At 51.9% G+C, this 23914-nt stretch overlaps 3 protein-coding genes across 3 annotated transcripts in view; 1 reads left to right on the top strand and 2 right to left on the bottom strand.

The window, feature by feature from the left end:
- BP01DRAFT_365010 (uncharacterized protein) overlaps nucleotides 1-685 on the bottom strand; it is a gene marked incomplete at both ends in the record, with an annotated part of 1369 nt that extends 684 nt beyond the window's left edge. Inside the window, 2 exons of the mRNA XM_025576344.1 lie at nucleotides 437-529; nucleotides 663-685. Of these exons, the coding sequence (XP_025432229.1) occupies nucleotides 437-529; nucleotides 663-685 (116 nt within the window). The remainder of the gene's footprint in view (nucleotides 1-436; nucleotides 530-662) is intronic.
- Nucleotides 686-1758: 1073 nt separating this feature from the next.
- On the top strand, nucleotides 1759-20926 carry nrps1 (nonribosomal peptide synthase Pes1; the record flags this gene model as incomplete). The annotated part of the gene is made up of 10 exons (XM_025578049.1): nucleotides 1759-2298; nucleotides 2375-2791; nucleotides 2876-3178; nucleotides 3228-3882; nucleotides 3931-6864; nucleotides 6925-15441; nucleotides 15498-15874; nucleotides 15935-16595; nucleotides 16647-18262; nucleotides 18312-20926. The coding sequence occupies 10 exons, from the start codon at nucleotides 1759-1761 to the stop codon at nucleotides 20910-20912; spliced, it is 18621 nt and encodes a 6206-aa protein (XP_025432228.1). The 3' UTR covers nucleotides 20913-20926.
- Nucleotides 20927-21291: 365 nt separating this feature from the next.
- BP01DRAFT_355898 (MFS transporter) lies at nucleotides 21292-23642 on the bottom strand. Its single transcript, XM_025574808.1, has 4 exons — nucleotides 23035-23642; nucleotides 22934-22955; nucleotides 22775-22866; nucleotides 21292-22617 (listed from the first exon to the last, which is right to left on the bottom strand). The coding sequence occupies exons 1-4, from the start codon at nucleotides 23450-23452 to the stop codon at nucleotides 21434-21436; spliced, it is 1716 nt and encodes a 571-aa protein (XP_025432227.1). The 5' UTR covers nucleotides 23453-23642; the 3' UTR covers nucleotides 21292-21433.
- Nucleotides 23643-23914: the final 272 nt, after the last annotated feature.

Below are 23914 nucleotides of genomic sequence, written 5' to 3'. Positions count from 1 at the left end.
TGGACTTGGGAAGGAGGAGGGATCGATTTGATTTTTATTTTACTTTAATCTTTATTGTTGTGTTTGTCATTGCCGATTTAGTATGACTTCTATTTTTTTTTTTTTTTTTTTTTTTTTTTTTTTTTTTTTTTTTTTTTCTTTTTTTCCTTTCCTTTGTAATTATTTCCGATCTTTTATTTTCTCTTTTCTTGTTGCCAGTCCGGGTCCCCGTTCACTTCCACCTTTGGTTGCATGCTTATTTACTGAATACCGGTACTATATCGGTCGACAACAGCTCAATCACACGGAGTGATAGTCATCGTCGCCGCCATCGCCGTCGATTACCTCAGTCTTCTCTTGCTACGTTTGACATGCAGTCTGAAACCGTGGTCCTTGGCCTATGGTAGGTATAAAATCTACTGCCACTAGTTACGGACTACTACTCCGTAGTACGCACAGCAATCGAATCTCGGCGTTAACCTCTGCTCTCCGTTGTCTCCTTCTCCACTTCGCCGAGTGTCGAGTGTCGATTTTCAATTCCTCCGGCCTCCTAGCATCACTACCGGTCAGCTCGCAGATCCGTATATGTACTTGCCAGCATATAGTTCCGGTAGTAGGTGTTGGCGGGTTGCCCCGATAATACAGTTTCGTCAGCACAAGGGTTTGTTTAGATAGTTACGTACATAGATACAATTCCATTCGCCATCTTCGGTACCCTGATTTCCGAGCCATAAATCACAGTGGGTCCTGTTTGTTTGAGGCCTGAAAGAGCTTGAAGTGAAATGGGGGGGGGGGGTCTCTCTCCGCGAGTTCACAGTTCGAGACCAACCTCAAATGTCGAAATTCATGCTGCAGCGGTGATGATCAGGGCCAACGCTTCAGCCATGAACGTCATTCATGGCTGGTCGCCTTGATTCTGACAGCAACTGTGTGATGAATTTGCCCCCTTCCCCTCTCTTCTACTTGGACTGAGGTTAGAAAAGAACCTATTTCCAATTTCTCTTCAATTCCCAATTCGGGATTCCTGTCATACTGTACAATATGCCTCTAGTGCTATATCCCTCCGGCGGTAGGTTGGATTCTTTTGCCCCTTCGTCTAGCACAGTCTACACAACCCTTCTCCACAACCCCCCTCCATGGTAGCCAGACGATCTTCTCCTCTATCTCTCTCTCTCTATTCATTCCACCCCTGAACATGCTCCACTGTCGGCATAGTGCCCACTTCGATGGCATATACAGTGCGCCTATTGCCATGCAGAGAGGCTTAGTAGGTGAAGCCATGGAGTCCATTCCCTGTCCAGTGTCCACACCTTCAGCTCTAGACTAAGCAAGGATATAGCGGGGTGGCCATGGTTTGAGCCATGCTTTGATGCTTTTTCACTGCCCTACAAATCATTGGCTGAGACGGGGGAGCGTTTCGTATTCTTCCTAGTAAAGAATGCCTGGTAATCCGTAAGCCTTTCAAACCGTTCCATGCGATGAGGAGGGGCGATTGGCTCCATCGATCCATCGATCTATTTCCGGCGATGACCATCGAAATGCCATGGTGATGAAGAAAGGCCCCAAAGGTGTGGGTGGTGTGGCATCGGTTCCAATTTAAAGGTTAGATATAGTCGAGCTTTTTGCGTCGTGCTTCTCCCACTCCGTCCCCTCGATTTTCTCCCAAACTTGTGCTCTTTCCGTGGTCGTTTCTCCAGACAGGCAGTCTTCTAGTCTTTTTCTTGGGTTCTCGGGAGTCGATCAATTAATTTGGTGGTGATCAATTGGAAGTTTTGAACCATGGCCCAACCCATTCCATGCTGTCTCCCTAGATTTGGCAGTGGCCACGCCGGGCCGAAGCGACCTGCTTCCCTGAGGACCAGAATAAGTCCTGCGCAGACCGCCCAGCTCCTGTCTGCTTGGGACCAGGATCAACTGGATTCTCTCCTCAAGGCTTCCTGGGCCTTATTGTTACACCACTACACCGGTCTGGAAGACATCTGCTTCGGCTATCTTCCATCCTCATCATCCTCATCCTCATCATCATCATCCCCTCCTTCGAATTCTTCTGCTGCACATAATGATCTTAATCCTCTAATCTTTAATCTTTCAGTCGCCGAGGATGACTCCGTCCACAGCGTTCTGCGCAGAGCAGAGACTAAGCACGATGACCTCGAGGATGGTGGCGCTGAGACACGCGCAACCATCCCCTACCTGCCTTCAACAAATGGCTACACCTTGTTCAATACCGTTCTCATGCTACGCAACTGCCGTCAACCGATGCAGGATGCCCAATCCCCTGCTCTCCAACCAGTCTTGGTGAATCCCTTACCAGAAGAGGTAAATCTTAGATCCTGTGCTACCGCTCCCACCTATGTTCTCAACCAGGCTGACCCGGGAAAATCACTTCTCCCAGTGCCGTGTGAGGCTCCACGTGAAAATCTTGCAAGATGATGTGCGCATCTTCTTTGAATACTGGAACCATGATATGTCCACGGAGCACGTAAAGTGCGTCGCCGACTATTTCGAGCAGATCCTCTCCCGGGTGCTCTCCCCGGAAGATACTGCCGCCAGTGACTTGAACCATTTCTCGGATCGGGACTGGGCGCGCGTCTGCAGATTCAACTCGTCCATGCCGGTGGCCTACGATCGTTGTATCCATGAGGTCATTCAGGAACAAGTCCTCACTCGCCCGGAAAGTGAAGCTGTCTGTGCTTGGGACGGTAGTTTGACGTACAAAGACCTGGATCTGTTGTCGTCGCAGGTTGCATATCAATTATATGCGCAGGGAGTCCGACCCGAAACATGCGTCGCTCTCTGCTTCAACAAGTCGGTGAGTCGTGAAATCAGCTCTATCAGCGGCCGTGGCTCTCATCTGGGTCAAGGAATTCCGAGACTAATGGCATGAGTCCGATAGAAATGGAACATTGTGGCAATGTTGGGTGTCTTGAAGGCTGGCGGGGCTTTTGTGCCTCTAGATCCTACGCATCCTCTTCCTCGCCTCCAATCCTTGGCCGGAGCCGTAAAGGCCAGAATCCTGCTGTGTTCTAGAGACCGTGCGCAGGCTTTGAGTGAAGTCACTGAGACCGTGATTCCTCTCGACCAAGAGACTATTGATAGTTTTCCTTCGCCCAGCGAGTCCGCTGGTGCTTTGCCGCAAGTGGAAGGTCGCAACGCTGCCTATGTGATTTTCACTTCTGGATCCACTGGAGAGCCAAAGGTGCGTGACAAAGAAAGTTCTATCAGCAATAATTCCCTAACATGCGCAGGGTACGATGCTTGAACATCGGGCTTATGTCTCTGGTGCTATGGCTCATGCTCCACCCCACAACATGTATTCGACCTCCCGTGTTCTGCAGTTTGCAGCGCACACGTTCGATGCAAGTCTCGTCGAGATTCTCACCACCCTGATAGTGGGCGGATGTGTTTGTGTTCCGAGCGAGGAGGAGCGTCTGACTGATATTGTGAGGGTGATCAACGATATGAAAATCAACCACGCCATCTTGACCCCTTCATTCGTTGAATTCGTCGATATCTCACTGGTACCGGGATTGGAGACCCTTATCTTGGCTGGTGAAGCCATGTCACAAGCTCAAATGTCGACCTGGTCCAAGATTCATCTGATCAACGCTTACGGCCCAACGGAGAGCTCCGTCGCTGCTGTCGTCAATTCCAGAGTGACTCCTACCTCGGATTGCAGAGACATCGGTCTTCCCGTCGGCGTGCGTTGTTGGGTCGTAGACCCCAACAACCATGACCAGCTTGTCCCTGTCGGCTGTCCCGGTGAGCTACTACTGGAAGGGCCGACACTTGCCCGTTGCTACCTGAACAATCCGCAAAAAACGAACGACTCCTTTATCTACGACCCAGCCTGGACTAAACTTGATGCCACCCACAATGCTAATCGCAGAATCTACAAGACGGGTGATCTGGTGAGATATAACTCCGATAATGGTTCACTGACATATATAGGGCGTAAAGATACGCAAGTCAAGTTCCACGGGCAGAGACTGGAGCTAGGAGAGATCGAAAACCAACTGGTGGCTGATCCTAACGTCAAACACTGTCTAACATTCTTGTCGAAGTCCGGTTTCTCATCCGGTAAACTCGTTGCAGTCCTGTCGCTCTCCGTTCAGTTTGAAGGACAACAGAACTCGAATGCTGCACCACTCCAACTCCTCGACCCGGCCAGGAAGGCACCCATCGTTGCGGAAGTTCGCGAAAGATTGTCAAACCGCCTTCCTACGTACATGATCCCGGCCGTGTGGCTCTGTGTCGAATCGCTGCCCCTGCTCGCATCAGGAAAACTGGATAGAAAGGCAACTGCAAAGTGGATTGGCGAGATGACAGAGGATCCGGATCGGCAGGTTCTTGCTTTGGAAAATGCCGAGGCGGCAATGCTTCCCACCAGCACCACCGAGGAACAGCTTGCTTCAATCTGGAGCCGTGTTCTCAATATTCCCAGGAGCCAGATTGGAGTGAACCAAGGATTCCTGAGCCTGGGTGGCGACTCCATCGCGGCGATCACTTGTCTGGGCTATTGTAAGAAACAGGGGATGGGTTTGACGGTACAGGAGGTACTTCACAGTAAGTCTATCAGAGAATTGGCGACACGTGTGAAGCGGATCGACCAGTCAATCGTGTATGAAGAGGAGGTTGAGAAGCCCTTCGATCTTTCCCCCATCCAGAAGCTTCATTTCACAGTTCGACACGAAGGGCAAGGTCACTTCAACCAGAGTGTTCGCACACGCTTGAACCAGCACATTGAGGAACATGATCTGCGCCGGGCTGTTGAGATGATCATCAGTCGTCATTCCATGCTCCGCTCTCGCCTGGAAGAAAAGAAAGCAGATGGTAGCTTTCAGCAGCGGATTACCGAAGAGGTCAAGGGCTCGTACCGCTGGCGCGTACATGATGCTGTCAGCCAGGACAAGATTGAGGAGGCAATCTCCAAGAGCCAGTCTTCCATCGATGTCTTCGTGGGGCCGGTCTTTGCCGTCGATATCTTCTGCGAGGACGGCCGTACCAGTCTGCTCTCATTGGTGGCTCATCACATGGTGGTAGACATTGTTTCTTGGCGTATCATCTTGGAAGATCTGGAAGATCTACTCCTCAACCCCGATCAACCCGTCTCGCAGAACGGATCTCTTCCGTTTCAGAATTGGTGTCGCCTGCAAGCTGAGCATTGCCAGGCGCCCGTTGCAACCTTGGAAGAATTGCCTGAGACCCCGGCGCCAGACTACGCTTACTGGGGGCTCCAACACAAACAAACCACTTACGGCGATGTCGACTGTGAGACTTTCGAGCTTGACACTGAAAGCACTCGCACTGTCCTGATGGATTGTCACCAAAGCCTTGCGACGGAGCCGATCGACGTTTTCTTGGCCGCCCTCTTGCATTCTTTTGGACAGACATTCAAGGATCGCTCCTTACCTGTCATTTACAACGAAGGCCATGGACGCGAGGTCTGGGACTCGATGATTGACATCTCACGTACTGTTGGATGGTTCACGACGTTATATCCTATCCTTCTGCAGGAGCTGCCGACAGACGACCCAGCTGAGACGGTTGTTCGAGTCAAGGACCTGCGTCGTCGCATCTCCGATAATGGACGACAGGAGTTTGCTCGGCGCGTGTTGACGACTCGTGAGGACGGGAGCTGCCTGCACTATAGTCCCATGGAGATGTCATTCAACTATGTGGGCCAGCACCGTGATTTGCAAAGGAAAGATGGCCTATTCCAGCTCATGGATCAAATGGCTGGAGAAACAGGCCGCGGTGGAGGTGCGGCTGATTTTGGCGCCGATACCCCCCGATTCGCGCTGTTCGAGATCTCTGCCATGGTGGTCCAAGATAAGCTTCGCTTCATCTTCTCCTTTAACAGATACATGCAACATCAAGAACTCATCAGGGAGTGGGTCGGTTGCTGCCGGTCTCTTCTGAAGTCTATGGGTGAAAGCCTCCAGACAGTTCCTCCCAAGCCAACTTTGAGCAGCTTCCCTCTACTCAGGCTGACATACGACGAACTTGAAACCATTGCCTCGAAGAAACTCCCGGGTGTGGGCATCGATTCTATGCAAAGCGTGGAGGACATCTACCCTTGCTCGAAGATGCAGCAGGGTATCTTACTGAGTCGCTCCAGAGATACTACACTTTACGCTGTGCACGACACTTTTGAGGTGCTGGGGCTTAGGGGAAAGCCTGATGTTGATCGGCTAACAACTGCATGGAAAAGAGTTGTTGCGTATCACGGGATGCTGCGGACATTATTTTTGGAGAATTTGACCAGCAAAGACCTCTTCTGTCAGGTGGTCTTGAAGTCCTACGACTCTCAACCCTGCTATTTACGCTGTGCATCTGAGGCAGATGTGCTACCTACCCTAGATGCACAGTCACCGGCGGTCTACGATAACTCTCATCCGCCGCACCGATTTACTATATGTGAGACGGACAACGGAAAGCTGTTCTGCAGACTTGAGCTCAGCCATGTCGTTATGGATGGTACTTCAATTTCAATCATCGCTCGGGACATTCAATTGGCTTATCAAGGCGAGATTGAAGAGCCAAAGCCCGATTTCAAGAATTATATGCAATATCTGCGTGGAACGCCACAGGATGCCAGTGTGGACTACTGGCGCTCCTATCTTACGGACATGAAACCATGCCATTTCCCCACGCTGAACGATGGTCATGTTTCAATGAGGCAATTGCGGACGAAGCGACTTAGTCTTCCTTTCTTCAAGGAGTTGAAGAAGAGCTGCGAAGCGCACGGCCTCACGCTACCGACTGCATTCAGCACCGCCTGGGGATTGACGGTGCGATCTTTCTGCAACTCCAATGATGTGTCATTCACCTACCTGGCATCGTTGAGAGACGTTCCTGTGGAGGGAATCGAGTCCGTTGTCGGTCCCGTCATTAACACACTCACTTGTCGCATAAAGTTCTCTGACCATGTCTCGCTCCTAGACATCCTGTCTGGTGTTCAGGACGACAATATCAAAAACCTGCCTTACCGACATCTTTCGCTAGTCGATATTCAGCAAGCCCTTGGACTCTCGGATTCCTTAGTGAACAGCGGAATTTCCTACCGAAAACTCCCGAATGCGACAGGATCGGCAAGAGAAGAGATTCGACTCTCAGAAGTGGGAACCATCCATGATCCTGCCGAGTCTCCGGTCTTCATTAATGTCGAAGCCACCGATGAAGACGCCAACATTGATCTGAATCACTGGACGGATCACCTTTCCGTTGGACAAGCCGAGCATGTTGCCAGCACATTCCTCAAGTCTCTTGAGAACATTGCATTTCACGTCAGCGAGAATGTCCACAAACTTGATCACTTCAGCGAAGTGAACAAGCGACAGATCGAGGTCTGGAATAAACATATGCCTGGCGCTGTGGATATCTGCATCCATGAGATGGTCGAGGCGTACGCCAAGTCCACGCCGGATTCCCCTGCCGTTACTGCGTGGGATGGAACCTTCAATTACTTTCAAGTCAACGAGCTGTCCTCGATCCTTGCAGCTTATCTTATCAAGTTGGGTGTAAGCCCCGGCGACATTGTCCCGATTGTCTTTGACAAATCCGCCTGGATGATTGTCGCGATTTTGGCTATCTCCAAAGCTGGAGGAGTCTGCGTTCCGCTGGATACTCATGTCCAGCATCACATTGATGACTGGTCGGTTATGGATGAGGCCCAAGTTGCTCTCGCATCTCCAGCTCGTGCGCAGCTGCTGGAAGGAAATGTCCCATACGTCATCCCGGTGGAAGAGACTCTATTCAGTGTCTTGCCCAACACAGATGCTAGCTCGCAGTCATCTGCTGTTCCTTCGCAGGATGGATACGTGGTATTCACTACCCTGAGTTCCAAAGCAGTTGTTCTCAGCCACAGAGCGATCATGAGCCGGGCCAAGTTCTTCGCATCCGAGCTCAGATTAAACAACAAGAATCGGATGTTCCAGTCGGCTCCTTATACCTCAGACATGTTCCTACAAGAGACTTTCGGTACTTTATTGGCTGGTGGCAGTGTCTGTATCTCATCCGAGACCAGCTCGCAAGATCTCGCACGTGAACTTAAGAAGCTGCGAGCAAATGCCATGACCCTTGCTACATCAGGCGCTCTGAGCCTAAAGCCAGCGAGCTTTGCTGGCGTGGAAGTAATCGCTTTGTGGGGTGAATGTCTAACAAAGAAGCTGATTGATACTCTGTCCAAGAGAGTCAAAATTCATGCCTTCTACGGAACAACCGAATCTTCCTCGGCTTGCATTAAGACCTCCGCCCTGGAGACGTCTGATGGTCTTCCCACCATCGGATCTACTGTCGGATGTATCTCGTGGTTAATTGATCCCAACAACTCCAATGTCCTCGTTCCGGTAGGATGTGTCGGAGAAATTGTCATCGAGGGCCCATGTCTCGCTACCGGTTACCTCAATGACGAGGAACAAACGAAGGAACACTTCATCAAGAGTCCGCAATGGAGCCTGAGCCAAGACAACGAGACCACCGAAGGCTCCGAATCAGCACGTTGGTTGTTCAAGACGGGAGACCTTGCTCGTTACAACTCCGATGGTTCTCTTGTATACGTAGGCAAGAAAGATGGAGGCAGCTGTACGAGCCTCTTGCAGATTGAGCAACGCATGGCCCTCCTGACCTCCCTGAGCACCCCCTACGCTGTCGAAAGCATTATTCAGAGAAGCGGTCAAGAATCCAGGGAGACTCTGGCCGTGTTCCTGTTTGATGGCTCGAATGTCCAGGTTGACGGAGACCACTTGATTGCTCCAATGAGTCCTGAGTTCCATGAGAAGGCAATCAAGTTGCATGCTCAGCTATCGCATCAATTGCCTGCAGACCAAGTTCCGAGGTTCTACTTCCAGGTACCGAAGATGCCACTTACATCTAATGGTAAACTGGACCGCCAGATTTTGAAGCACGCTTCCCTGAATTTGCCGGAGGCTGCTCGGGCTGCGTTTGACATCAAGGGATACAGTGACTTCTGGAGAACCCAACTATTCGAATCATCTCAGCCCGAGCAGTTTCCTTCTCGTGCGGCCTCATCTGAGACACACTCTGCGAAGTACGGAAAGCGAAGCGTGCAGGTTTCCTGGGGCGCCCCTATTGAATCGTTCAAGACAGGTCGCAGATCTGCCATTCTTTGCGCATGGGCTCTGACTATGCATGGCTATAGCAAATCTGATGATGTAATCTTTGGCGAGTTAGTTTCGGGTGCGAAGACTCCAATTGAGGAAATGCATCTCGCGACCGTTGTCCCCCGTCGCTTCCAAATTGACAGCGACTCCACTGTTACGGAACTATTGGAGAAGACTGGAGTCAGCGTGGCTGCGGCTCAACCATACCAGTGGGCAGGTCTTTGCCGCATCCAGAGTCTCAACGCCGATACTGCACGCGCTTGTACTTTAGGCAGCTTGCTTTCGGTGATAGATGAAACTGCATGCTCAGAGTCGGGGACACACGTTGATGCCCAGAATCAGGACGAGGTCACTTCCTTCCCATTGCTTGTTCAATGTGCCGTTGAAAGTGAGAAGTTGGAATTGGCTGTCCGGTTTGATGAATCATCTCTCAATGCTAGTCAAGTCGAACGCTTGATGGCTCAATTTGTTTCTTGTCTGCGGCTTCTGAACACAGAAGTGCACATGCAACAGAAGATCGCAAGCCTTTTGAGCTCCAACCAAGGGCTCCCCACCTTTCAGAATAGCGTCTCAAAGTGGAAGGAATACCTGGCGGACATCGAATCGTGCCTATTCCCGGTTCTTTGTGTGCATTCGACTGAAGATGCACGGGCTCAGAAGACCCTGACTCTCAAGGGAACAAACAAGCTGCGAGAGTTCTGTGAGAGTAACGATGTCCCGTTGTCTTCACTCATCCAAGTTGCTTGGGGCTTGCTTCTACGTTGCTACACCGGCATGGAAGACGTATCCTTCGGGATCTTGCCACCTGCGAACGATGACGCCGATCGTTTCAAATTCTCTGATAAGATCCCTTCATGTCAAGTCCTTGCTTGCAGACTGAAGCTCATGGACCGCGTGACAATCGAGCAGGCTATATTGCAGAGAATCGGCGATATTGAGCAAATGTTGGAGCACCAATTACCTTTCAAAGAAATCCAGCAAGAGATTGGGTTCGAAGACTCCATTTACAACACTGTGGTGAGATGTCAGGGCGCCGCCGCGGATGCGGATTTGAGTGAATTCATGATCGCTGTGAATCTAGATTCCCTGGAGACCACTGGTGATCTTTCATTCGAGTACTCTACTAAGAGTATCTCGCATGCTGATATGGAGGGTATCATCGATAATTTCAACCACATCCTGGATTCTGTCGTTCACGCCTCTCCGCAGCACAGCATCTGTGATATTGACCTCCTCAGCGAACGTTCGTGCCAGAAGCTGTGCGAGTGGAATGCGAACCTGGAAGATCGTCCTGAGCAATGTGCGCATGAGATCATTCATCAGTACGCATTGACTGATCCCACAGCGCCTGCCATCTGTTCTTGGGACGGTGATTTCACGTATGGCGAGGTTGATGTTTTGTCAAGCCGACTCGCAGAACACTTGGCAGTGTTGGGTGTCAAGCCTGAGGTGTTTGTGGCATTGTTCTTTGAGAAATCAGCATGGACTATCATTGCACAGCTTGCTGTTTTGAAGGCTGGCGGTGCCTTTGCCTCACTCGACCCTACTCATCCTACTGATCGTTTGCGTGGCATGGTTGGAGATCTCGGAACCGATATCATCCTTTGCTGCGAAAAGTATCAGGAGAAGGCCTCTATCATTTGTGAATCGTCCTTTGTTGTCACCAGAGATACAATTGAGCAGCTGCCCGAACACGCATCCTCGCAGATCCAACCTGCCAACGTGAACAACCCGGCCTATGTTATTTTCACCTCTGGAACCACAGGAAAACCAAAGGTTACGGTGTTGGAGCATGTTGGACTGAGCCTAGCAACTTCTGGTCTCGCCAAGGGTCTCCTGATGGATACTAGACCTCGCGTACTACAGTTTTCAAGCTATACCTTCGATGTTAGCGTACTCGAGATTATTGTTGCTCTCGCCAACGGCGGCTGTGTCTGCGTCCCAAGCGAAGAGGAGCGCATTAACGATCTGGCAGGAGCGATCGAGAGGATGCAGGCCAACTTCATGTGCTGCACTCCGTCCATTGCAAACACCTTAGATCCTAAGACTATCCCGAGTCTGACTACACTTGCTGCAGGTGGAGAGAAGATGTCGCAGGATTTCTTGGAGCGCTGGTCGGACAGGTGTATCATTAACGCTTACGGGCCTTCTGAGGCAACTATCGCAGCAACTGCAGGAATCAAAAGAGACCCAACAGGAAAGCTTGTTAGCAGAGATGGTGCCTCGATTGGCACTGCGATCCTGGGCAGAACCTGGATTGTCGATGTCCGGAACCACAACCGGCTTGTTCCTGTTGGTGCAGTTGGAGAATTGGTGATCGAGGGCTGCAATGTCGCCCGCGGCTACCTTCACAACGAAGAAAAGACCAAGGCGGTCTTCATCAGAAATCCAGAGTGGGCAAATAGGGATGAACTGAGAGCGATTTTCCCACGCAAAGAACGCATGTACCGCACCGGAGATTTGGTGCGCTACAACCATGATGGATCCATCGCGTTCATCTCGCGTATTGATACACAGGTGAAGCTCAACGGTGTACGAATCGAATTAGGTGAAGTGGAACAGGTGTGTGTTCGTAACCTACCTGAAGCCACCCAGGTAGCTGTCGAAGTTGTTGCTCCAGAATCGAAGGTTGTTGGGAAGTGCCTGGCAGCTTTCTTCACGGTGGGTGGTCACAGTGCTGAGAACGAGAATGACTTGATCATTTCAATGAATGAATCCTTGGTGGAGATTGTCAAGCAGCTGCATGAAACCATGACCAAGTCGCTTCCTCCGGCAATGTTGCCAAAACTGTTCTTCCCTCTTCATCGTCTGCCGCTTGGATCTACCGGCAAGACTGACCGCAGAGCCCTTCGAGCCATGGTTGATGCTCTTCCCAAGGAGCGATTGAAGCCCTACCTTATTTTCAATACTGGCAAAAAAAGCAGTGCCGATGTGGAAATGAAAGGGACTGAAGGAGTCCTCCGGGGTCTCTGGGAGAAAGCCCTCAACCTCGCGCCAAACTCTGTTACTGCGGAGGACAATTTCTTTGGTCTGGGTGGTGACTCGTTCTCGGCCATGAAACTCGTGGTTGCGGCCTCTGCCGAAGGCCTTTTACTCACGGTTGCCGATATCTACAAGACACCTGTTTTCGTGGATATGGCCAAGAGTTGTGGAGCTGTGGAGTCCGGCTCGGTTGTGGAGAAGATCGAGCCCTTCAGTTTGCTGCCTACTTCTGTCACGCAAGAAGAGATCCTTGATGAGGTCACTGAGCAGTGCTCCGTGCCCAAGCCGATGATAGCTGACCTGTACCCGTGCAGTCCGGTGCAGGAGGGCTTGCTCACGCTTTCCATTAAGCAACAAGGCTCTTACATCGCTCGACCTGTCTTCCAACTTGCGGAGGATGTGGACCTCGAAAAATTCAAGAATGCCTGGCAGCAGACTGTCGATGAAATGGAGATTCTGCGCACTCGAGTTGTACATACTGAGACTGCCAACTTCCTCCAGGCTGTACTCGCAGAGGCGCCCATCACATGGGATCACGCGGAGAACTTTGATACGCTTACCAATGAGGGCTTCGACCTATCAAAGAACGACGGAGGGTCCCTAACTGGGTACGGAATCGTCGAACCTGAGGATTCTTCGGAACGTTACTTTGTTTGGACCATCCACCACGCTCTGTATGATGGATGGAGCGTCTCCCAGATTTTCAAAAGGGTGGAGGAGATATACCTGGAGTCTTCGGCTGCCAGTCGAACCTTGCCCTACAATCTGTTCATAAGCCACCTGTTGCACCAAGATGCCTCAGCATCCGACGAGTTCTGGAAGAGATATCTGTCGAACCTTTCTTCGACTCCGTTCCCGCAAACCAAGGCATCTTCGGAGGATGCCATCCGTGTCGGCAACAGACACTATAGCTCCGTTGCTCTGCCTAAGGTCGCCAACGGTCTTAGCTTGACCACTCCGGAATTAATCCGTGCGGCGTGGGCGTTGATGATCTCTGTTCACACGGGATCTGCGGACGTCTGCTTCGGCGAGACGCTTATGGGCAGAAACACCGACATGCCTGGGGCCACGGATGTTGCTGGCCCAGTCTTGACAACTGTTCCTACCCGGATTGTGGTGGACAATGATGTCGAGCTCGTTCAGTACCTGCAGAGTGTGCGTCAATTGGCCACTGATATGATTCCACACCAGCATACTGGACTCCAACGGATCAGAAAACTCAGCAAAGACACGGCTCTCGCCTGTGAGTTCCAGAATCTTTTGGTCATCCAAACGGACGAAGGCCAGCTCAACAAAGACATCTGGGAATCGAAGAATAACCTAACGGAGGGAGACTTTTTCACCCACCCTATCGTTGTCGAATGCAAGCTAGGTCAGACTCAAATTGCAATCACCATTCACCACGACGAGCTTGTCTTTGACAGCTGGCAAGCCAAGATGCTTATTGGGCAGTTCAGCTTCGTGCTGCAACAGTTGCTCGCCATTAACAAGGATGATTCAAGAAAGGTCGGAGAGTTAGAGGTATCCAGTCCGGTGGATAAAAAGGAAATAGCCTCTTGGAACCAGAGAAATCCTCCATGTGTCGACAGATGTGTCCACCACATCATCGAAGAGAAGGCGAAGCTCCGGCCCGAAGCTCAAGCCATCTGTTCCTGGGATGGTCAATTGGCTTACCGGGAACTCATTCATCTTTCCTCCGCCTTTGCTGCTTACCTGAGCTCGCGCGGCGTCGGGCCAGAGACTTTGGTGCCGATCTGCATGGACAAATCTCTGTGGGCTGTTGTCACAATTCTTGGTATCTTGATTGCTGGCGGCGCGTTCGTTCCCCTGGACCCCGCCCATCCTACCTCAAGACACCAAGAGATTCTGGCTGAAGTGGACGCCCGGGTGGTTCTTTGCTCTCCCAAGTACCAGAGCCGTTATTCAGGCTCCGTAAAGACCATCATTCCGGTTAGCAAGGACACCGTGAAAGCATATTGCACCCTTGCGACATCTAGCACAAAATCCTCCAGTCGCTCAATTTCCACAAACATGGCTTTTGCAATCTTCACGTCTGGTAGTACCGGTCGTGCTAAGGGTATTATCATTGACCACAAAGCACTTGCAAGCAGTGGCATGGCATTTGGACCTATGGTACATATGGACCAAGATACCAGAGCTTTCCAATTCGCTTCTCTCACGTTTGATGCTGCTGTTATGGAAGTGCTCGTTACGCTCATGCACGGAGGTTGCGTCTGTATTCCAAGCGAAGACGAACGTCTGAATGACGTTGCTGGCGCTATTAGACGCATGAACGTCACATGGTCATTCCTGACCCCCTCTATCGCTAGTATCATCGAGCCTTCTTCCGTGCCTTCTCTGAAGCATCTCGTGTGTGGTGGAGAGAAAATGTCACGCGAAGTAATTACCAAGTGGGCGCACCGGGTGAAGTTGATGAACGGCTACGGGCCTACCGAGACAACCATTTTCGCTGTCATCAACACTGATGTTGCCGCTATTCCTGAACCTGCTTGCATCGGTTATGGTATTCCCTGTACGTTGACCTGGGTCGTTGACCCGGACAACCACAACAAACTGACGCCCTTGGGCGCAGTCGGTGAGCTGGCCTTGGAAGGCCCAGCGCTCGCCAGGGAGTACCTTAAGAATCCAACAAAGACGGCTGAGTCATTTGTGAATGAGCCAGCCTGGATCAAGAGCTTTCCCGGCTCCTTGCCTGCTCCTAGACGAATCTACAAGACCGGAGATCTCGTTAAGTACAACGCCGACGGAACTGTGCATTACATCGGCCGCAAGGACCATCAAGTCAAGCTTCACGGTCAGCGCATGGAACTTGGCGAGATTGAGCATCGTCTGTATGAGGATACTCGCGTTCGTCATGCTGTTGTGCTTCTGCCATCAACGGGACCTCTCAAGCAACGTCTGGTGACAGTCTTGTCTTTGAACTCGTTGAAATCCGAAAAGAGCATCATCTCAGACAATGCATGTGAGCTTGTGTCCAAGAATCGCTCCACTCAGGCTGCATACCATGAGCTAGTCGCCATCCAGAAAAACCTCGAGTCTCAGTTACCCATCTACATGGTTCCCCAAGCCTGGGCTCTTATCAAGCAGTTGCCGATGCTTGTCTCTGGAAAGCTCGACAGAAAGCGCATTACCGCTTGGCTTGAGCGCCTCGATGACGCCTCGTACGAGCGAATTATGCAGGACTACGATAACATCAAGCGAGGAGAGGTTGAGGAGGATATTGTGGAGGAGGAAGATATCGAATCCTCCACCAAGCTGCTCCGCGGGATCTTTTCGCAGGTCCTTAACATGCCAGAGAACAAGGTCGACCCCAACCGTTCTTTCGTTAGCCTTGGTGAGTGACATTGATGGAAAATGATAAGCCGGAACATCACTAACTGTTTCACATAGGTGGTGATAGTATCACTGGAATGGCTGTTGTCTCGCGCGCCCGCAAGCAGGGTCTCACCCTCACCCTTCACAGCGTGCTGCAGAGCAAATCGATCAAAGATCTTGCTCAAGCCTCTGACACCAAGGTCAAGGCTGTCAAAAATGAGGAGAAGTCTGATCAGCATTTCGGACTGTCTCCGATACAGGAGTTGTACATGCAGACGGCCGCTAAGTTCAAGGGCGCGGCTCGCTTCAACCAGAGCATGACGGTGCGTGTCACACGGAAGATCAAGGCGGAAAATATGAAGCAGGCTGTTCGTGCTGTTATCGAGCAGCATTCTATGTTCCGTGCACGATTCTCGAAGCTCCACGGAAATTGGCAGCAGAAGATCATCGATGTGAGCTTTCTGTTCCCCACAAGTCATAAGCCGGGCCAAATAACTGACGACTGTTCACAGGACATTGATGCCTCTTATCGATTCCGCCTTCACTCTGTGAACAATGAGAAGGATATTTTGCCTTTCATTGCTGACAGCCAGTGTTCTTTGGATATCGAAAAGGGGCCAATCTTCGCTGCCGACTTGTTCGAGGTTACTGGGGGCCAGCAGATCCTCTTCCTCACGGCAAGTCATATGTGCATTGACATGGTGTCGTGGCGCATTGTCCTGCAGGACATCCAGGAATTCCTGGACTCCGGCTCGCTATCCGGCGAGAAGCCCCTGTCTTTCCAGACTTGGTGCAGTCTTCAGCTCGAGGAAAGCAAGAAAAGCGAGAGCTCTCTTCAGCTACCATTCTCTGTGCAGCCTCCTAACCTTGGCTACTGGGGCATAGATAAATCGGCAAACTGTTATGGTCAGGTCAAGATGGAAGGCTTTACTCTGAGCGCAGCGACGACTGCTGAGATCCTTAAATCATGCAAGGCAGTTCTCCGCACTGAAACTATTGAAGTCGTGCTCGCTGCTGTGATCCAGTCTTTCCGCCAGACTTTCACTGATAGGGAGCTTCCGACAATCTACAACGAAGGCCACGGTCGTGAATCTTGGGATTCATCCATTGACCTCTCCAGAACAGTGGGCTGGTTTACAACCATGTGTCCTCTGCATATCGATGAAAACACAGGTTTGTCCTATCTTCCAGTCTGTACTGAAAGTAATTCTGACTCCTTTGGAGATATCTTAAACACCTTGAAGCATGTCAAGGATACAAGACGTCAAGTTTCTAGCATTAGCCGACCCTACTTCGCCGAGAATCTTCTCCACAAGAATGGTTCCGATTTCCCGGTTCCACTTGAAGTATTGTTCAACTATCTCGGTCAGCTTCAGCAGCTCGAACGTGATGACGCACTATTTAAGCACCACGGAGAAGCATTCAACGCCGAGACCTTCGAGCTGGCAGGTGACATGGGTCCTGAAACGCCACGCTTCGCGCTTTTCGAGATCTCCGCACTCATTATCAAAGACCAGCTGCAGGTCTCCTTTACCTATAACCGCCACATGCAGCACGAATCACGCATCCGGGGATGGATCTCCGAGTGCAAGCGTGTTCTTCAGGAGGATATGCTGCGCCTGGGGGAAAGCGTTCCTGAGCCTACACTGAGCGACTATCCTCTGCTGCCAATCACCTACCAAGGCCTGAACAACATGGTCAAAAATGCCTTCCCTAAGATTGGAGTCGACCGCTGGGACGATGTTGAAGATGTCTACCCCTGTTCACCGGTGCAGGAAGGTATCTTGCTCAGCCAACTTCGAGACCCACAAGGGTACCTGTTCAACGTTATTTTTGAAGTGCGTCCCCAAGACACGAGTGGTAAAATCGACGCCAAGAAGCTTCGCAAGGCTTGGTCCATGGTAGTCAGCCGTCATCCCGTTCTAAGGACTGTCTTCATTGACAGCAACTACAAGGGCGGCTCGTTCGATCAGGTGGTCACGAAGAGCCTTAAGGATGAGGTGATCGAATTCCAGTGTGACGACTCGGAGGCATTGGGAACTCTCGACGCTATCAAGCTTCGAGACATCAATGCTGAAAGGTCGACCAAGCTCACCCACCAAGTGAGCGTCTGCACCACCTCTGCTGGCCGGGTTCTGCTCAAGATTGAGATGAACCATGCCATTATTGACGGTGGATCAGTGGATCTGATTCTGAGAGACTTGACATTGGCCTACAATGATCAACTGCCTGAAGGCTCAGGACCCCACTTCAGCGAGTACATCAAGTACATCAAGGGTCAGACTCAAGGCGAAGCCTTGGCACACTGGACGAAATACCTTTCCGGTGTCCAGCCCTGCCACCTCAAATTCTCCGGTTCTAGTAACGGTACACGGACGCTTGGTGAGCGTTTCATGGATTTCGCCCGCTTCTCTGAGCTGCAAAAGTTCTGCGAAGAACAGTCAATCACGCTTGCCAACCTGACACTCTGTGCCTGGGCAATCGTCTTGCAGAGTTGCACTGGTTCGGATGACGTTTGCTTTGGCTATCCAGCGGCTGGTCGTGACTCCCCTGTCCCCGGTATTCAAGACGCGGTGGGTATCTTCATCAACATGCTGTGCTGCAGAGTCAAGTTCAACCCTACAAAGTCGCTCCTTGAGGTTGCCAAGATGGTGCAGGATGACTTCATGAAGAACATCGCGTATCAGCATTGCTCCCTGGCTCAGATCCAGCACGAGCTTGGGTGGCACGGCAAGTCGCTGTTCAACACCACCCTCTCGATTCAAAACCGCACTGCCAACAAAGATGCTGCCAGCCGTTCGATTGGCTTCGAGATGCAAAAGGCCTACGACCCTACAGAGGTAAGTGTGCCAGGTCCGACTTTGGAGTTTTAGTACTAACAGAAAACAGTATCCTGTGACTGTCAATGTTGAGACAACCAAGGGTCGAGAAGGAATTCTGCTGAGATACTGGACCGATTCCGTGACTGATGCCCAGGCCAAGAACATGTCCGATGCCATTGCCACGATCTTCACGTCTTTCGTTGAGAAGCCGTCTAGACTTGTCGCAGATCTGAACCTGCATATGCTGCGTCCGGCTTGTCAATTCACCAAGGGCCCTCTGATTGCAGATCAAATCATCGACAACTATGCCCTGCAGCAATTGATCGACAGTCGTGTCAATGAAATCATTGGTAACATGCTCAAAGAAGGAAAGCTTGCTATCCCTCTCCTTCAAAGAAGCGAGACAAGATATTCCAATCGCTCTGTCCACGTCAAGATGGTCGAGGCTTCCATTCGCGAGCCCATTGCAGGTGAAACTGATCTGTCGGATTCGATTCCATCCCTGACCGACGATGGCTCAAGCTCGAGCGACACCGAAAGACGTCTGTGGGTTCTCTGGAAGTCGACCCTGGGACTCACCTCGGACAACATTGGCTACCGTGACAGCTTCTTCAAGCTCGGCGGAGATAGTATCACCGCGATGAAGATGGTCAGCGCTGCCCGCGAGGAGGGATTGCAGTTGACCGTTGCCGACGTTTTTGGCAACCCCGTGTTCGAGGACATGCTGGCTATTGTCACACCTCGAAGCAGCTCGACTTCCAACGCTGAGACACAGGGCGAGAATAACATCGAGCAGCTGCTCGAGACCGATACCCCGGAAGACGCGCACGCTCAGCAGAAAACAATGCCGCGTCCCATGGAGCTTGATGTTATGTCTCTGCAGGATGCCATCTGTCCCAAGATTGGTATTTTCAAGGGCGGGATTGCCGATGTTCTCCCTGTCACTGATTTCCAGTCTATGTCAATCGCCGCCACTCTGTTCGGATCCAGGTGGATGCTCAACTACTTCTTCCTGGATGGGAATGGCCCATTGGATATTAGACGACTCCGAGAAAGTTTCCTGCGTGTTGTCGATGCGTTCGACATTCTGCGCACCGTCTTCGTTGTCCATCGGGGACAGTTCTACCAGGTAGTTTTGCGCAAGATCCAGCCCGAGATCATTGTGCACGAGACCGAACAGAGCCTTGATGAGTACACCGATGGCCTCCAGAAGCGGGACCGCGAACAAGATCCGCGTCAAGGTGAGCAGTACGTGCAGTTCTACATTGTCAAGCAGAAGAAGAGCGACCAGCACCGTATCCTGATCCGGATGTCCCACGCTCAATTCGACGGTGTCTGTCTGCCCAAGATCATGAATGCTATTAAGCTGGGCTACGAGGGCAGCACCTTGCCTCCTGTCTTCTCTTTCTCCAACTACATGCGGATGCTGCCTGGCAACATCACACCGGCCCACTACCACCACTGGTCCACGATTCTCAAGGGCTCGAAAATGACCCAGATCATCCACCGCACGCAACCGAACACTTACCTGCACATTGGTTCCTTTGCCGAGCACAAGAAGACCATTAATCTTCCGTCAACCGCCATTGGCAATGTTACGCTAGCGACGGTGATGCAATCCGCATGGGCCATTACCTTGGCCAAGCTGACTGCCCAATCTGATGTCGTCTTCGGACTTACTGTTAACGGCCGCAACGCCAGCGTCCCGGGCATCGAGACCACGGTGGGACCTTGTCTCAATATCTTGCCTATCAGAGTCAAGTTCCGTGAGCACTGGACTGGCATCGACTTGTTCCGATACCTTCAGGATCAGCAGATTGCCAACATGCCGTACGAATCCCTCGGGTTCCGGGAGATTATCCGCAACTGCACCGACTGGCCGAAGAATACCTACTTCACGACTTCTGTCTTCCACCAAAACGTCGAGTACGAGGGCCAGATGCAATTGGACGGCGTCAACTACCGAATGGGTGGCGTGGGTGTCATCGATAATTTCACGGATCTCACCCTGGCATCCAAGTCATGCGGCTCCGAGAAGCTCGACGTCTCAGTCGGCTACTCGCTCAAGGGACCGATACCCTCGAGTTTCGTGCTGAAGGCACTTGAGATGGTGTGTGAGACGGTGCAGAGCCTGATCGCCAACCCCAGCGTGCCGCTCGCCTCTCCGTCCACCGTCCGCTCCCTGCCTAGCCAGATCATCCACGAGGCACCGCGCTCCGACGACACATCCTTCCAGCTGTCCCGCCTCAACACCCGCAGCAAGGAGGAGCTGCTGATTCACTCGGACATCCTGACGCGGACGTGGCAGCAGGTGCTCCCACGCGGCACCACGGACAGCTACCAGCTCGACTCTTCGTTCTTCGACCTGGGCGGCGACATCATGAACATGGCGCAGGTGGTGTGGATTCTGCAGCAGGAAGGTTTCCAGGTGCGGATGGAAGATCTCCTGGAGCACCACACATTCCTGGGGCAGCTGGCCGTCATGGCGGAGCACCACAAGCAGCAGCAGCAGAGCATGGGCGAGGAGACTCTGCCCTCTGCGGGGAGCACTGTCTCGGAGGAGGAGAAGACTGCTTCGCTGGTGAAGAGCAGCAGCTGGAATTCCCTGGGGAAAGCGGTGACGTTGGCAAAGCGAATATCCAAGTGGGGAGGTGTTACCCGGAAGTAGTTGGTGGCGTGATGACTGGATGAACCTTCTTTTGATTTCTTTTTGTTGGCGTTCTCTGTATATATGGGGACATAAACTGTCTATCTATCTGTCGTTTGGAATAGTTCGTTCGTTTGTGTTAGACTTTTTTTGTGTATAAAGTGTACTTGATACAATGATCTTTCGAGTCATCTGCTTGCGATTGGTAGAGTAAGCCTAGTTTTCGTGATACAGTAAGTCAGTAAGTCAAGTTCAGCAGGCAGTCAAGTGTTCGACTTGCCTACCAGATTCAGCAAGTACTATAAGTCGAAACCGTTCTATAAAGTCGAGTCACCCACCAACACCAAAATACAACTCAACCGGTCAAGAACAAAATCAGTGAAAAACTGTAGAATTATCATAGATCTTGAAATGGTATCTAAAGCCCCTGAGGACGTATGCATATGAACATATATATAAAATACATACATATATATATATATGTATAAACCAAACCCAGAAACCCGTATATCATGCGAGGTATCTTTCCCCCGACAGAGAAATCAATCATAAACCGAAGCCCTAGACCACTTCCCCCTCGCCCGGATCCGCTTCCCATAGATATAAAACAAATAGGGAATCGGAATCAGGGCGACGGCCACAAAGCCCAAGACACTGGCGGCCCAGGGGACGCCCAGCTTCGTGAACATGATATTGGCAAACAGCGGGAAACAGCCGGCAAACAGACTGCGCATGAAGGTATTGGCGGCGACGGCACTCGCCGAGACCGCCTGGAAGGTATCGATGAGATAATTCAGGGCGGCCTGGAAGATGGTGAAGAAGCCGAAGCCCATGAGGACGGCGCCGATGCAGGGGCAGATCCAGTGATAGTTGAGGGTGCCGGTCCAGCCGAAGAGGAAGAGGCCGCCGGCGAAGAAGACGGAGCCGAGCATCATGGGCGGGAGCCGGGCTTCGGGGACGGGGCGGTTGTGGTTCTGCTTGAAGCGGCGGATATAGAAGCGCTGGTTGAAGAGGTTGATGGCGGCGCCGCAGAGGATGCCGATCAGATACGCCAGGAAAGGGAGGGCGCCGACGACGCGGTTCCAGCCGCGGATGCGCTGGAATTCGATGGGGAAGGCGGCGAGACTGAGGTAGAGGATGCCGTAGACGAAGGAGGCGTAGAGGGCGACCAGGAAACAGATCGGGGTGGTAAGCAGGGCGAAGGGGCGGATCAGGTACTTGTTGCCGAGTTCGCGGAGGGTCACGTCCCATTCCTCGTGGCGGGCGTGCAGGGCCCAGTTGCCGGTGGTGAAGCGCAGGCGCTGCGCTTTGTAGACCAGCAGCACGGGCGGGTAGGATTCGTCGAGGCAGAGGAGATCCAGGCACAGGAACAACATCATCATGATCCCCGTGATGTATTGCGTCCACCGCCAGCCGAGGTAGCTCGAGGTGATCGCCCCGCCGACGATCGGGCCCAGCACGGGTCCGCCGACGACCGCCATCGCGTATCCGACGATGGCGGCGCCGCGTTGCTCCGCGGTCCAGATGTCGCTGAGGACGCCCCCCGTGTTGGTGACGGGGGCGGAGCCGAAGAAGCCGGTGAAGAAGCGCGTCAGCATGACGGTTTGCAGGTCTTTGGCGGTCGCCGTGCCGAAGGAGAAGATCGCGGCGATGAAGTACGGGGCTAGCACGGCGGGTTTGCGCCCGTAGACTTCGGAAATGGGCGCCCAGATGAGGGGGCCCAGGCCTGGTAGCATGAGCATTAGCATGAGCATGAGCATGAGCATAAGCATGAGCATGAGCATTAGCATGAGCATGAGCATTAGCATGAGCATGAGCATTAGCTTCAGCATTAGCGGTGGGCGTGCTGCTTTCCGGGGGAGGGTTGCAGTGCAAAACCATACCGAATCCAAAAAGCAATAAAGTCGTCCCCAGCGTCCCGACTTCCTCTCCGACGTGGAACTCTGCATCTACTTGCGTGGTCCCGGTCGAGTAACTGTGTCACCGTCTCATCAGCCATGTCCATTGCATACTCCCAGCCATAAACCAAAGAAAGAACATACATTGAACTTGCCCATGTAGCCCCTACAAAGACACACAACCATGTCAGTATCAGCAGACACTTCCCACGCCGTCCTTCCAACCTTAAAAGGGAACAACATACCCATAGTCGTCAACCCATACAACACCGTCGTCACCGCCTTCTTCCGAAAACTCCAGTTCATCGGCCGATAAGGATCATCGGGCCCGTCGAAATCGACAATCACATCCTCGGTGGTCTTGGTGTGCGACAGCGGATGCGAGAAGCCGCGGGTCTGGCCCGGTTCGCGGCTGCGGATGCGCGAGACGAGGGATTGCGTGCGGGTCTGCAGGGCGGCGGAGAAGCCCGAGGCAGCGGTGGGTTGCTTTTCGAGAGCGTTGGGGTCGGGTTCTTGTTCATGTTCATCTTGGCTGTAGTGGTGATGGTGAGGAGAGGTAGAAGATGTAGTGGAAGTGTTGGGGGAATGCAAAGAGGAGGAAGAGGAGGATGCGGGGAGATTATGACGGGTGGCGGTGGTGCCCTCGTGGGCCGAATCGGTCATGGTGGATCGGTTTCTTGGTATGTTTGAATTTTGATAGACAGGACAATTAAATCAATATCAACATTAACAGTAACATGTCCCAGCAGTAGTTGCGACAGCAGCAGCACAGTATAACTTTATCAAGAATGTCGAATAAATTCTCTAGAGACTTCAAGTACCGAGCCACCGCGAAAACATGGAAGAATGGAAGGAAATCCAACGTCACTGCAACGGAATAGTCCGCTTTTTAATATAATTGATGGTCGACTAACTTAACTTATAGTTAGTTGAGTCACTGGCTACTACTTAACTTACTAACCAGGTACTGATTGCACCGTTGCCAAAAGACCAAAAAAAAAAAAAAAAAACCGGGTGCCCACATTTCCGTTGTCGGACCTCCGATCCTTGGGTCCTTATCGAGTTCTCGCTCGGCGGGGGGGGGTTCAATCGCCGAAGGTCTTGGTGTCGTTGATAGATCGAGAG

This window comes from Aspergillus saccharolyticus, assembly GCF_003184585.1.
Source record: "Aspergillus saccharolyticus JOP 1030-1 unplaced genomic scaffold BP01scaffold_11, whole genome shotgun sequence".
Classification (NCBI taxonomy): Eukaryota; Fungi; Ascomycota; class Eurotiomycetes; order Eurotiales; family Aspergillaceae; genus Aspergillus; species Aspergillus saccharolyticus.
The sequence above is the reverse complement of the archived record's forward strand: the minus strand, read 5'-3'. Positions and strand labels throughout refer to the sequence as shown.